The 16,003-nt window shown below is 30.1% G+C and overlaps 1 protein-coding gene across 1 annotated transcript in view; it reads right to left on the bottom strand.

Moving 5' to 3' along the window:
* LOC118182323 (adenosine deaminase-like) overlaps positions 1-10,014 on the bottom strand; it is a 44,427-nt gene extending 34,413 nt beyond the window's left edge. The window contains exons 1-3 of the mRNA XM_085827338.1: positions 9,868-10,014; positions 6,325-6,386; positions 841-963 (exon numbers count right to left, since the gene is read on the bottom strand). Of these exons, the coding sequence (XP_085683464.1) occupies positions 841-963; positions 6,325-6,386; positions 9,868-9,912 (230 nt within the window). The 5' untranslated portion in view covers positions 9,913-10,014. The remainder of the gene's footprint in view (positions 1-840; positions 964-6,324; positions 6,387-9,867) is intronic.
* Positions 10,015-16,003: the final 5,989 nt, after the last annotated feature.

Raw genomic sequence — 16,003 nt, 5'->3', positions numbered from 1 at the left:
ATGAAAGGAAAAATGTTCCTGCCGCAATGAATTACTACAGAATAATTATTTTATGCCGCTTTGCTACAGAATAATTATTTTATTTACTTGTCAGTGTAAAATCGAGGTCGCTTCACAGTTTTTTTAATGCTGCCTTTCAGTGTTGCTTATATATACATAAGAATATTGAAATAAATGTTAACACATTTTTGTGGTATATTTTTAAAGAATGTTATTTACGGAAAATGAAAAAATGTAAAAACGTATAATAAAAAGTAAAAGGTGTAGTATAGTTAAAAATAAATAGTTAGAAGTTTAAGTATAGGTTAGAAGTTATAAAGTGGAATATAGTTAGAAGAGACCATAAATTATTATTTTACTTACAAATACGACCTAACTGAGCACACATTCTGATACGGTAATAGCCGTAAAAAATCATTTTTATTACCTCTTTTAATGAGCACAAATGTTTAAAAGATAAGTTAAAAAATGAAATTTTGAAATTTAAAAAAATTTTCCGAAAATTTAAAAATGTGGACCTTAGCCTTTCTTGCTTTTTGATTCAATTTTAATCAAATATTTTTTTCTAATATATTTCACTTTTCGTTTTGCATGGTCAGTCCGAAGAGTAAAATTAATCGGCACTGATTAGAGATGACGACAAATTCTTAAATTCGTCAATAAAGTTTAATTATATTTAAATGCTTTAATTAAATTTGTTTCAGATAAAATTCATTTGATACAGAATTTAAGAAAAGGATCGAAAGAGGTAATTTAAGCGAGTCATTTATTTAGGTCAATCAAATAATGCATCATTAAATAAATATGTGACTAATAGGGAATTCATAATTAAATACTTACGTCATAACAGGCAAAAATATTAAAAAAGGACTCAAGAAATTTTTCAATGTAGATGGTTCCTTCACTAGACAAGCCATCTGAAGTTCATCAAAGGTTTTCGTTTGTAGTTGAATTCCTCTTCGCCTGCAAATATTAAAAATGCAAATCAAAATTATAATTTTTTAGAAGAATGCTTAATATATTTAGGAAAATAAACAATCAAGCTGAAAAATCCATCTCCTTTCAAAGCTTATTTATTTTTTCGAACTTATTGCAAATTTTTAATTTTTTTGTTTCTTCTATTCCGAGACGTAAAGACGTTATTCCGCTTAAAAGATGGTGATTACGATTTAAAATTAAGGCTCTCAAAAGAGAAAGAGATATTAGAAAAAATGGCCCAAAAGGAGATATTAGTCCAAAAATGGCATTTTGTATCGTTTAACTATAAACGGTGAATCACTTTTAAAATTCTTACCACCAAATATTATCGCCCTCTATTATTTTTAAAGAAATTACATACTAAATATGCATGTATTATGTATGTTCTTCACTTTGTGAAGAAACGACGATTCTTAGAGTTATCAAATTTTGAATAACGTATTTCTCCGCGCACATGGAAGCTCGAATTTTACATTTCATGTTTTGTAAAACGTTAGTGAATTTTTGATTAACAAGCTCAAAAGTCTGAAAGCCAGTAGTGGCTGTACGGAATAAAGGACTTTTATTTCCAGCGCGCGAGACTTTCCATCGGAATTCCTAAAGATATGTTGTTTTAAATATTTTGTTACTTTTGCTGTTGAATTGAATTCCATGTGGAGTAAGAGCTAAGAATATGATATTTTATAAATAAAGTTAACACACAAAAAGTTAATAATAAAAAGACAAAAAAGTTCTTCAAGCTATTTTAATTAGAAAATTAATATTAATATTAAAAGTGAGAAAATAATAAAAAACGAAAAGTAAAAAAGAAAATCTGAAAGGTTTTAGATTTTAAATTACGTCGAAAGGAAATTTTTTTTGACATTTTGTGTTACCTTTATTTATTAAATATCATGTTCTTCGCCCTTAAACCACAAAATTCAGTTCAATTCAGAGAATATCACAAAATAATTTTAAATTGAGCATATCTTTAGAATTTACACAGTGTCACGCGCTGGAGGTAAAAATGTTTTTTATGTACAACGTTGCCATTGCCTGCTTTGGAATCCTTGAGTTTATTCATCAAAAATTCGTTAAAGTTTAACAAAATATGAAATCGATAATAAAACAAATTCCAAATTTGGGTTTCCAGATGCCCATATTCGCAGTAGGATTACGTCATTCCAAAATTGGATGGCTCTAGGTATAGTTCGATCGTCTCAAGCGCAACCCTGGTTGGCATTCTGCCAAAACACATAGACTCGTACAAAAGGGGCGGTATTACTTGCTGCGACATGAAAGGTCTTCTCTTCTTCGGAAAGAGTTAAACTGGAGAGAAAGAAAGTCCCCATCCTTCCACCCTATTTTGAGAATAATGGCGCATGCCTGTTTGCGCTCATGGTCGCGGATGAGGCGGTGGAACTATACCGTTGTTTTATCACAATGCGAGAAACATACATACATTTATGCAGGTTCTTCGTCATTTAATTTCTTCAAATTTAAAGGGAGATAGTATTCGGTGGTAACAGTTTGAAAAGCGAAACGGAAATTCAGAGTGATTCGACGCAAAATTGCAAAACGAAAACAATAGTCCCTCAGAAACAAAGCCCCTTTGGATTAATAAAAAATGTATGCTAACACTTAATACTGCATCGGGAACTCTATACATATGCTGTTTTTAATTTTTTTTATTTTGCTGTTGAATTATATATGGCGTTAGTGTGAAAAAAAAATGGGGCTTAATAATAAAGCTAAAAAGACAAAAAGAAATTGGCTAGCAAGAGTGAACAGCAGACCGATAGATTGCGAGCTCAGATTGCTTTATAAGATGAAACCTATGAAGATTTTTTAAAAAATTTTTATTCTTGTTTACTTTTAAGTTACTAATTATTCTGAAGCTATCAATTTTTGCAAATTAGTAATTTTAACAAGAATACTATTATTAAATAAATCAAAGTATGTAAGTAAAAATTCACTAATTGAGTTTCCACTTTTAATTTGATTCGTTTTATTTATTTAGAAATACATGTAGAATTACAGACTTGACTTGTATTTACAATCTTTATCTCCCCTTGCAAATTTTATCTGCATTATTCTTAGAATTACAATCTTTGACTGAGTAGTCGAAATTGTAATTTAGGTGCCTATAAAATAGAAGAAATATGGCAAAGTTGATTAAGAAGTACTTGAAATATTCATGATAGGTTAATACAGTTAACCCTTTGCGGCACAGTCTGGACACACCTAAAAATTTCCTTCTGCACGCACAGAAAATTGAATGAAAAAGGATTTATAGGTTACTATAGGTTACTCTGAACCTTCCTTATTTATAGTATATGGCAGCTCAACACAAACCAGTCCATATATTTTAGCCATGTTTAGTTTTTTAAGACTCTCATTTTTCAAAGAAATCTTCCAGATTTTTTTAGGGTATAAAAGGAATTGTTTGAAAAGAAATTTCTATGTTATTTTTTGGCTATATGCTAATCAACTTATTCTATATTAGTTTTAAATTTTTACCTTGAAATCTTGCCTAAAATTAAACGGCGAACCCTCGGTGTGCCCAGACCGGGCTCACCGATAGTTTAGGACAACTGAGATTCTGTATTTCTTGTTTCTCCGCATCTCATCGATCAGTTCATTGACTCGTTTCTTTCAGTGCTCGTTTCAGCACTCTTTTTCGAAGCTCTATTCAATCAGTGTGCCACTTTCGACACGCCCACAGAATTAAAACGATAAGTGCTATCTTCACAAAATTTTATTTGTGTACTCCTCTAGGCCTAATTAGCCTGCCTACCCTTTTTTTTTTTTTTTTTTTCAAAACACCGACTTTAAAAGGTAGCGTGCCAGAAAGGGTTAACAGGAACAGAAGGAGAACAATAAAAATTATGCGCCATTTATTCGTTATTAATTAAAGAACTTATATAAAAGAACACTCTAGAGAATCTATACTATTAAAAATCTGTGAGCGTCTGTCTGTTACTTTGTGACATCATCTTCTTCGGAATTATTATAATCAGCAGAGATATTAACAAAAAAAAAAAAAAAAAAAAAAAAAAAAATATCTGGCTCGCTGCAGATAAAAACAAAGGTCATATTCTGTCTTGAAGAAAGCACGCGACTGCATTTGACGTCACTGCAAGCTGAAAATTTTTCGTTAACATAAGCATTTTAAATAAATAGCTCCTGTTGGCAACATTTTTTTGTTTCAGGTTAGGATAATTGAGACGATACATTGTCTCACTAAAGTGATGTTACACTTGTGCTTTACAAAAGGAAACTGTAATAAAATAAATTAAAAAAACATGTAAACATTTTTTGTGGTGTGTTTCATACTTAAATTTAGTAACAATTATTACATAACATACATTTTCTCAAAATATTAAAATATTAATTTAATAAAAATACAATTGTTTAGAACGGAGCAAAAAATGGCTCACATAAGTGATGGGACACCATTAGATACTACTACGTACTACAATAAAAATATTTTTTGGGGTTTTTATTTTTACTCAAAAGCAATTGGAAATAATTTATAAAATCGTCTGCAGTATTTCTCTCCAGTTTGTTTTAGAATTTTTGTGTTTTTTAGCTCTGTGAAGCCATGAATGCTAAACGAAAAGAAACTTTGCCTGAAATTCGAAAATTAGTTATTAATTTGCATACTGATCGTGGAAAATCTATTAGAGAAACTGCTGAAATAGTTAACTTGAGTCATTCAACAGTTTTTAATATAATTAAACGATATAAAAAGAATCATATGATTCAGGATAAAAGAAGACCTGGCCGACCATCAAAGCTATCCCATGGAATAAAGCGAATTATCGTTCGAAGTATTAAAAAAATCCAAGAAGGAGTGCTCCTAAAGTTGCTGCTGATTTACAAGCATTATATGGAGTAATTGTTAATCCTGAGACTATTAGAAGAGTAATTCGATCTGCTGGATATCACGGTAGAGCAGCCAGGGAAAAATTCTTCGTAAGTGAAAAGAATAGAAAACTCAGACTGGCTTTCGCAAGATCCAACATAAATAAGAATTCTGATTACTGGAATGAAGTTGTATTTGCTGATGAGAGTAAATTTAATATATTTGGTTCTGACGGTAGAATTTTGGTGTGGAGAAAACCCAGGGAAGAATTCCGCAAACAGAACTAGGTGCCAACAGTACAACATGGTGGAGGAGGAGTTATGGTATGGGGGTGTATGTCGTCCGCTGGATTTGGTAATCTTGTTTTTATTGACAGTATAATGGATCAGTGCAAGAATATTGACATTTTAAATCAAAATTTGAAATCTTCAGCACGAAACTTGAACCTTCATAATGATTTTAAATTCAACAGGACAATGACCCCAAGCACACTGCTTTGAACGTTAGACTCTGGCTGCTGTATAACTGTCCTGAAATAATAAAAACAGCACCATAATCTCCAGACTTAAATCCCATATAGAATATTTGGTAAGAATTGGAATCAAGAATTCGCAAACACACCATTTTTTAAAAACAACAATTAAAATCGGTGCTTCAAGAAGAACGGGGTAAAATCACTCCAGAAATAACAAAAAAAAAAAAAAAAAAAAAAAAAAAAAAATTAGTCGAATCCATTCCAAGAAGATTAAATCATGTTTTAAAAGTAAAAGGAAATCCAACAAAATATTAAAACCTTTTAAAAAGTAAAATTTTTGGATAAATATTTGATGGAAAAGTAAGTGTCCCATCACTTATGTGAGTCATTTTTTGCTCCGTTCTAAACAATTGTAATTTTTATTAAATTAATATTTTAATATTTTGAGAAAATGTATGTTATGTACTAATTGTTACTAAATTTAAGTATGAAACACACTCACAAAAATGTTTACATGTTTTTTAAATTTATTTTATTACAGTTTCCTTTTGTAAAGCACAAGTGTCCCATCACTTTAGTGAGACACAGTATGTTATTACCACGTTAATTCTTTTATTGAAATTGAGAAAAAATTGTTATATTACATTAAATTTAAATCATGATATCATTCGCATATCTGAAGTATCAAAAGATTTTGTTTTCTGGTGTGGCAACAAAAAATTATTTACGAATTGTTGTTGCTTGGAAAGAATGAACTGCCGTTATTCGTACTAAATGTTATTATACACTTTTCTTCCAGTGTTCATAGAATTTGCTAAATTTTGCTTTGGCCGCAGCCCCTCATCTGGCGGGCTTGCCTGGTATTATTAAATAAAATGTTACAATGACGTTTCATATTCTTTAGTAAAAAGATGGCTTTTAATTTCTTTTTTATAAAACCCAAATACATAAAGTGGAGAACACAAATAACATTTAGCTTAATGATTTAGTTCATTTATAACAAAGATGCAGAAAATATACTTACTGCGCTGTCTCCCATATTGTTGGAATTCTAATTGATCCATCCAAATGTATGTGCAATTCCACCTAATTAAAAGAAACTATAATTAAAAAAACTGTGATCATCGCAATTTTGTATCGTCTTACCCATACACATTTAGACCAATCTGTAAGCGAGGCTGTCTAAAGAAAGAAAACGCCCTCTCAGATTTAGCACCGAAACCTTTGCATCTAGCAATAAAAGTCTTTGCAATAATCAGTAGTCGCTGTTTCCGTTTTGTAAAAAGATTTTTACTCCTTAAGAACGTTGATCTGTATCTGATCGCCACTAAGTTCTTCTTCTGAAGTTCACTAAACTTCTTTGATTAACATTAAATTCTACAGTGGCGTTTTCTCTTCCACTTTAAATAATTAAATACTCTAAAGGAAAAAAAAATCTTTAGTAATTCATATAAATATAAAATAAAATATTTATAAAATAAAAAATTTTATGAACCTCGCAGTGTACTGTACCAGACCAAATATAATTTTAAAAATGTAACTCTGATACTTTGACTGTGTTTAACAACGGGGGGAAAAAAGATGCCTGCATATAATATAGTTTCATGTATTTCATATATTTCAGGCTGTCATACTGAAGAATAAAAGAACGATAGTTAAATGGAACAAAATCATACTTTCAAATAAGATTTAAATAAATATTCTTCGAACTTAAGACCTGATGAATAAGTAGTAAAATAACTAAAAGCACTTTTTAAATTTTTTTAATATTTTTAAATACATAAATAAATTTATGTATTTAAAAAATTACTATTTATAAAAAAAATTACTTTGTTTTAAATACTTTTAAATATGATAATTTATTAAAAAATTGTGTTGCTCATGTAAGAGGAATCTTCGCAAAAATTATATATGTATATAAAATTAATAATAAATAAATATAATTATAGAATATCTTATACAGTTTTAGCTATAGACATTAAAAGAATAATATAATTTATATCGTTTCTGTTAGAGGATGTTTGTCCACAAGCGGCCTAGCGGTAAATTCGCTAAACACTAGTAGTTTAGTCCGAAATTTTATTTTCGCAAACGTGCTGGATACATGGGCGTATATATATACATAAATACACACTCATATATATATATATATATATAAATACATGCGTGTGTATTTATGTATATATATATATACTATATGCGTATGTATTTATGTATGTATATATATATATACATGCATGTGTATTTATATAACTGTGATGCTACCGACTAAAACCAAAAAAAAAAAAGAGTTGCACAAGTACGTGTTATAATAGTTCCATAAACAAAATTTTAACGTTCTGAGGCTATTCGTTTTTGATTTATGCAAGATACATACAGACGTACGTATGTACAGACATCACGAAAAAAGTCTCTCCTGAATCCATTTTAAATCCATTTTGGAAAAAGAAATCCTTTATTCTGTCCGTACATACGGATGTCATGCAAAAACATCGTTTAAATGACTTCGAGAAAGGTCAGAAAGTTTTTGCGATTAACAACACTTCGTTCAGGGAAGTAAAAACATACCCCTAGCAAATACGGTGTGGTGTATTTAATTATGGAAAAGCACACTAGAGCTATCTGCGTAAGGGGAGGGATGCCTTTGTGGAGGACTTTCTAAGGGAGCCTGGCTCGTGCACACGTTACATATGAGGGAAACCACGAAAACACTCATGCAGCCAGCCCGTTCGCGGGATTCGAACCTCGGACCGAAGTACCAGAGTTCAGCGACTTTACCGCTCGGCCGCTGGTGGGCCAACCTAGAAAATACGATTTTACAGATCTAGTCATAATTGTTAAACAAAAATATCTAAGAAACGTTCGATATTAAATGAAGTATCTATGTAAGATAAAAAATATGTAATAAAAATATGTAAAAATATGTAAGATAAAAATATGTATGTAAGATAAAAAATATGTAAGTATCTATGTAAGATAAAAAATAAACTATAATTTAAATTAGCAATATCCTCTTTAAAGATTTAATCTGCCTTAATCTTTGATTTAATCTTTGAAGATTTAATCTGCCTTAATCTTTGATTTAATCTTTGAAGATTTAATCTGAATTAATCTTTGATTTAATCTTTGAAGATTTAATCTGCAAATCTTTATTTTTATTTCACTAAACATACTTCAGCCACAACAATTTCTATGTAAGATAAAAAATATGTAAAAAATAAACTATAATTTAAATTAGAAATATCCTCTTTAAAGATTTAACCTGCCTTAATCTTTGATTTAATTTGCCTTAATCTTTGATTTAATCTGCCTTGGCTGCTAATTTAAATTAGCAGCCAAGGCAGATTAAATCTTCACTTTTATTTCTCTAAACATACTTCAGCCACAACAATATCTATGTAAGATAAAAAATATGTAAAAAATAAACTATAATTTAAATTAGCAATATCCTCTTAATTCTTAAATTAAATTGCGTAGAATATTGATCCATAATGAAAAGGAAACTGGCAGCCAAGGCACATTAAATCTTCATGTTTATTTCACTAAACATATTTCAGCCACAGCAATATCTATGTAAGTTTAAAAAATATGTAAAAAACAAACTATAATTTAAATTAGCAATATCCTCTTAATTCTTAAATTAAATTCCGTAGAATATTGATCCATAATGAAAAGGAAACTGCCAGCCAAGGTACATTAAATCTTCATGTTTATTTCACTAAACATATTTCAACCACAAGAACTTGTCATATTACTAGTGCCTATTTCAAGATGTTTACATTTTTGATAGCTTTGTAGTAAGGAGATAGTAGCAGGTAGCAGTCCAACTAGGCGAAATGTGGAAAGCAAGTGTGTTGCGTTCAGGATGCAATCTTAATTTAGACTGAGCTAGTTTTGGTTCTCAATGCATTTTGTTTGAGTAACTTATATTACTATAAAATTATTACTTACTGCTTGAGTGTTAGTTTCATTTACATCATCAATGTTGCGTACGAGTCATATGACATGGACTAGTTTCGAAATAACCCAGCGCAAAAAAAGATTACTATTTTTAGAATAAAGAGTGGAAACACCAAATTAAGCATCAATGGGTTATTGCTAATTTAAATTATAATTTACTTTTTACATATTTTTTATTTTACATACGTACAACTTGAAAATTGGAAAATACTCTCTGTGATATTGTAGTATCATTGAAATATTTAAGTGCGAAATGTTTTAAGAAAAGGAAAGGTGTCAGATATAAATTTCAAGATTTTACGAAAACAACAAAAAACCGAAGTTCTGTAAACCTATGTAGAAAGTGCGTGAGATCAAGTTGATGTGACGCATACGAATGGCAAAACTGTAGCTCAAGTTAAAGAAAGATGTCGAAACTTATTATGGTTCGTCCAAATCATGTGAAATCACTGATGCTGTTGTTAAATCTGCTATAATAATTGGAAGATGATCTAATTTGTGCTCCGATGTTTAAAAGTAAAATTTCATGGTTTTCGTTCAAGTTTAAAAGCTTAAGTGATAACAAAATACATTTATCAGATAATAAAATGTAAAAATAATTACTAACCTTATTTTTTGGTGGTTTAACGGTTTCATATTCTTCAAAATTCATCTCTGCAGAACGTATATTCCCTTCTTGTTATTCTTCTGCTTGTTTTATGTTTAGAAAAGAACGCCTACATAGCTCATCGTTTTCAGCTGCTATCGGCCACCTACCTTGAACACACGTGACAATACTGTAGTGATAAGGCTTAAAATCGAAAGCATTACGTCATGGCTGACACATGAGATGACAACAGAAGCCAATCCATGTCAAGAAAATTATGCTGAAAACGTAAATAAATAAATAATAATAAATCTGAAAAATTTTAGATTATAAATGCCGCTTAAAAGGGTCTGATAAGATCTTGCTGAATTCTCAGTCAACCGCTGTATTGTTGTACAGTAAGACCCCGCTTAACGCGGGGGATACGTTCCATCAAAGTAGAGCGTAATGCGAAACAGCGCTAAACGAGGCTATCTTTACATGTAAATATTGGGGTTAGGGGAAGATGGCTAGGAAATTGGTTAGGTATTAAATTTAAAAGGTATGTTTTTTTAATAAAAATAAAACCAAACATTTATTTCTTAAAGCCCAAATTAATACCACATTATTATTTCTTGCAAAAATAAAAACAAAATATAAATAACAAAACTAATATTCTTAAAAAAAACAAAAAATTCTCAGTCATGTTTAGTTAGCCTTCCGCGTTTTCAGTGTTCTGCCTTTTTGTGACAAAAGCATCTAATGTTGTTTGCCTTTTTCTTTTGCGTTGTTCTCTTAAAAGTTCTTCATAAACGGATAGAGCATCTCTAACACCACGCCTTACTTTTGAGCTCCTGTCAAAATTCGGATTATTTTCAATTAATTGATCCATTATTTCAGTTATGGTAGACAAACTCCTTTTTACAAACGCCATCGAAAGTTCTTTTTGCTCTTCTTCTGAATCACTGTTGTCAACATTTTTGTTTTCTTCTTGTTCAGTTAATTCCTTGAGCTGATCATTAGAAAGACTAGCCGCTGCTTCTTGAATTATTTCTTCGACATCTTCCACATTTACCCCTTCAAAATATGTCTGTACAATACCGCAACAAACAAGAAATACAAGTACACTCTTTCGGATATGTATTTGAAACCTATCGCTGCATAATATTTCGGGGAATCCCCGTATGCTGCGAGGGATTTCGTGGAATCCCCGGGTTGAAATAAAAGAGCGCTAAACCGAAACAGCGTTAAGCGGGGTCTTACTGTACTCCTGTTAACACATTTTTTTAGACCAAAAGGCGTTAGCCCAGAAGGGCTACTGATTTCGTTTTGGCATATTGCGTTGATTCACTATAAACAGCGATATCACTTTTCAAATTGTTGTCACTAAATATTATAGCCCTGTATTATATTTAAAGAAATGAAATAACGAAAAATCTGCATAAATGTATGAACGTTTCTGGCATTGTGATAAAACAACGGTACCTAGAGCCATCAAATTTTGAATAACGTACGTCTCCACCCAAATACAGTCATCCGGAGGCCTAAATTTGGAATTTGTTTTATTATCTATTTCATATTTTGTAAAGCATTTACGAGTTTTTTATTAAGAAACTCAACGATTTCAAAGCAAGCAATGGCAACACTGTACGTAAAAATAAAAATAAAATGTCAGCGCGAGACTGTGTGTTGGAAATTTTAAAGATATGATCTTTTAAATATTGTGATACTGCTGTTGAATTGAACTGGATGGTTTAAGTGTGAAGAACATGATATTTAATAAAGGAAGGTAACACATAAAACGTTAAAAAAAAAAAAACGCCCCTTTGGGCGTAATATAAAATCTGAAAGCTTTGAGATTTTTTATTTTTTATTGTTTAAATCCATCCGATTGAAAAGCAAGAAACAAATATTCTATACACAGCAGAGAAATTCAATTTGGAAGACGAATATCTTACATTTTGCCAAGTGGGAAAAAAAAGGAAGGAAAAATGAAACAACGCATTTATAGCGATTCGATGCAAAACCCCATTACGTAATTAGTACATAATTTGGACTAAAAATTAATAAAATGAGATAAAATAAACAATTACTAATACAGTAAAAATCCATTTAGTGAGTTCTTCTACTTGAGAAGTTTTTGTTCCACTAACTTCTAAATATTTTCTGATTTCTATAATATTAAATTTATTTGCAAAAAATGTATTAACTTGAAAGATTTTTTTCCCTCGAAAGTTTGCTGTAACCTTTCGTGTAATATTTCCTTCTTTCGCGAAATAAATGTTTTCGCATACATTTTTGAAGAAATGTTTTAATGCAGCTATTTTCATAATTTGAACTAGAATGTTTTGTATATTTTGTAACGTTATGTATTGATTTTATTAACTTTTTTATATAATGATTTCAGCAAATATTTTGTGTAACCGAAAGTGTGGTAATATATTATAATTAGAATTGTTTATATCTGAAACAGAATTATAAGTCTCTTGAGTCCTGAATAGCTCAATCCTTAAAGCAAAAAAATAGCTGAATTAAAGCCGAGATATAGGAAAAAAGGCTTCTTAAGATTTTGGCAAAAGCTTTAATCAACAGACTGGCGATTACTTACTAACTTGGCGTTTTTTTAGAAGTTTAATAGCTTTAGGAACGATTTCCCCCGAATTTTCCAGAAGGTCGGGGAACCCAATATAAATACGGTTTCTAAAGCCAGTCAATTAGGAACTTCAGAAATTATTGCAAATTGCAGATTTCTTTCTGTTCATCATGGGGCAAAGTCCCTAAAGAAATTCCCATAAACTTGTAGCAAACAATATAACATTTTTGCGCATAGGAATGAAAGTTTATGCACGGGAGCTGTATGAATAGCAAATCTAATCAGTAACAAAAATTGGAATTTAAAGGTTTTATTTGAATTTAAATACATGTCTAAGTAGCAATACAATCATGAAACTGGAAGGATAAAAGGGAAAAAAAAAATTAAAATGCTTTGCAAATAAAAATTAAAAAGGCTTCTGATATCTTGCAATTAATATGAAAGTAATTAATTAAAAAATTTCTTAGCTATAGTCACACCAGCATTCGGTGGTTTAAAGAGTTTAAATTAATTTAATTAAAAATACCTTAATAAATTTGCTGCTTTAAGCTTTACAAATAAAGCGGGAGGAAATTTTCTTATTTAATTAATAATAATTCCCTTTGTTCCAAATATGTGTTTTTAAGGTGTCTAGCAAAAAACGTAAAGTCATATTTTCCATTGAACTGACATTTGGATTCCAAAATGAAGTTTCTAACTTGTGATACACAAAATATTTTAAAACATTGTTTTGATATACCTGTTGCATTAACTGTAAAACAATAACGAAAATAACAATACATTAACTTTAAAAACTCATGGGTACTGATTTCCACATCCTTAGGACGAAGAGCAGAAATTAATTACGTCTTTGTGTATATCACTGATTTTACTTGAAATGAAACCTTAGAATGATTAAAAAAAAAAAAAAAAAAAACATGGATAAATATTTCTCAACTTCTCAGAGTGCAATACGAGCATCATGTCGAACAGAACATTTTATTTATTAAAGTTTTCCATAATTAATATTAAAATACTCGACAAAATTACTATATATTATAACTCATGTAATCAATTATTGGGATATTGTATTTTTATAATTATAAAATAAAAATAATTTTACGACACTGGTAATAAAACGCAACAACATACAGGAAAATTAAAGTAGAGATAAGCGTGCAAATTTTGAGAAAGGAAAAAACACGAGTATTCTGAAATGTATAGGAAATATAAAGATATATATCTTTATGTTCTAGAACAATTGTGAATTAACATTCGTATAAAAACTGGTCTTACAAAATGGAAATTTTCTTCTTTAGTACGGATATTAAATGTTATCACATCTAGGTAAAATGTCTCTACTGACCTTAGTAAATCGATACCATTTTTACATCCTTGTACGAAGTAAAAAGGAAGTATTGTAATCGCGAAAAGTTTCAGGCAGCATATTTCAACGAAAATATCCATTTTGACCGCTATCGAATGCAATTTAAAGATGTTTTTGCGTGATATCTGTACGTAAGGACAGAATAAAATACTCTTTTCCTTCAAAAAAATTATAAAACTGCTTTAAAATTAATTCTGAAGAGAATTTTTCGTGGCGTCTGTACGAACGTATGCACGTACGTGCGTACGTACATACGTACGTATCTCGCATAACTCAAAAACGAGTAGCCTCAAAACGTTGAAATTTTGTATATAGGACTGCTGTAACATGTAGATGTGCACCTCGTATTTTGGTTGCAATCGGCCGCATCAAACGTATATAAATATATTTATATATATATCCACTCTGTTACCCGGCTCAGTGATCTCAGTTTCTTTACTCTTATATGTTTGTAAATTGTACATTTTTTGCTTTAAAAATGATTGAATTATGTTGTTTTTATCTTCCGGTTAAGGATTTTATGCCTTTAGTAAATCTGTGTGCAATATTTTTAGAATTATCAGCAATTTTAAAGTTGTTTACTTGCCGCTAAGCCTTTTTTTAATGGCGGCCATTGATGTTTACATTTGAAACATGAGACTAGTGGATTTGTTGCCAATCTAGAGAAACTTAGCTTCGCAACAACAAAGATAACGCATTCATTTATTATTGCCAATTAAATCATGCTTAATTCTTTCTGCAATTTTTTCGAGGAAATAAGTGTTTGAGATTTACTTCGTAATTTTTAATATAGATATTTTTGAGTTTTTATGTATTTTTGCCTTCTCGCGAAGTGAGAACTGAATTAATTAAATGAGAAATACTCAATCGTCTGTGATAAACTGTTTCTTTTTTATTTTGTTTGCTTAATTTCTTTTATACATCATTCTAGCTTTATTACAGTATTTGAATAGAACATGTGGCAACGATTAGATAATTCTATTCTTTAAATGATATAAATTTTGTGCATTATGAGTTATAATATGAACAATATATATATGTTAACTTAGTTTCCATTATATAATTATTATATAAGTTATATAATTATTAATACTGTTAAGTGAATCTAGCGCCAGAGTGTCGCTATGGTAAACAAATACTAGAGTGAATTTTAAAGAATGCATTTATTCTATTGTGGTTTATGCGCTGTCAGAGAAGTAGATTTAATTCAACCCAATAAGTTTAAATGAAATGCAAGAAAAAATGCGTATAATTTAATATTCCGTACAAGGAAGTCATGTGGTGTACACGTCAGATTTTTTTATATAGCATTACACAGTAAGTCCAAAAGTCAATTTACACCTGAAATAAATGCTTGTAACAGTGTAAGATGATAATATATTTTTAAAATATTCTGTTCAGCTATATATATATATTAGGAAGAGTCTGTTTGTCGGTTGTATGTGTGTCTTTTATTCGTGCTGCGAGTAAGCTAATCAATCTCCAAAGCATGGTGCTGGAGAATTATCATCCACCACCCTTTTTTAGTTCGGACGCCATTCTAGAGACTTTAGATTGTTTTTGATACGGGAAACGTGAAAAATGAGCAATTGCCGTCGCCAGGACTCGAACCTCGGACCTCTCGAATAAGCGCCGAGTGTGCTGACCACTAGACCACAAGGGCATGCTAAGAATTCGGAACAAATTATAGTTTGACGTGGAAAATGTAAAAATTTAATCAGACATTAAATTTTTCTCTTTTCTTTTCAAACGTAAAACTAAAAAGTTTTAAAATAGTTCTTGTTTCAAGTATTCCCTTAGTAATGTGCAATTTGTGTCACGTGATTGTCTGTTTCAATTCACAAATTTCTACTTTCTTGACAGCAAATATAAAACTAAAAGTAGATGTGCTACATTTATAAAGAGTTTACGTAAAAGAAAACTTCATAAATCATTTTCCTTTCATCCAAAATGAAGCCTCTTTTTAAATAAGCTTCTTTTCTTTCCTGTAAACAAGATAACATGTTAATGATCCTCTTCTTATTGACGTTTGCTCTTAATTAATGTAATTATATTATCTTGAAAGAGATGCGAAATAACGACCTTCAACCAAAAAAAAAAAAAAAAAAAAAATACCAATTGATTAAAGCTGATCATATACTTCAACTTAATTGAAGTTCTTAGACAGAAGGCTTCTTGTAAATTCGAATAGTCTGATAGTATTCTTTCTAATTCTTTAT

The sequence above is a fragment of the Stegodyphus dumicola genome, chromosome 11, assembly GCF_044657685.1.
Source record: "Stegodyphus dumicola isolate Sdum_Otavi_A_Nest chromosome 11, ASM4465768v1".
Taxonomy (NCBI): domain Eukaryota; kingdom Metazoa; phylum Arthropoda; class Arachnida; order Araneae; family Eresidae; genus Stegodyphus; species Stegodyphus dumicola.
This window is presented reverse-complemented; position numbering and strand designations above follow the sequence as displayed.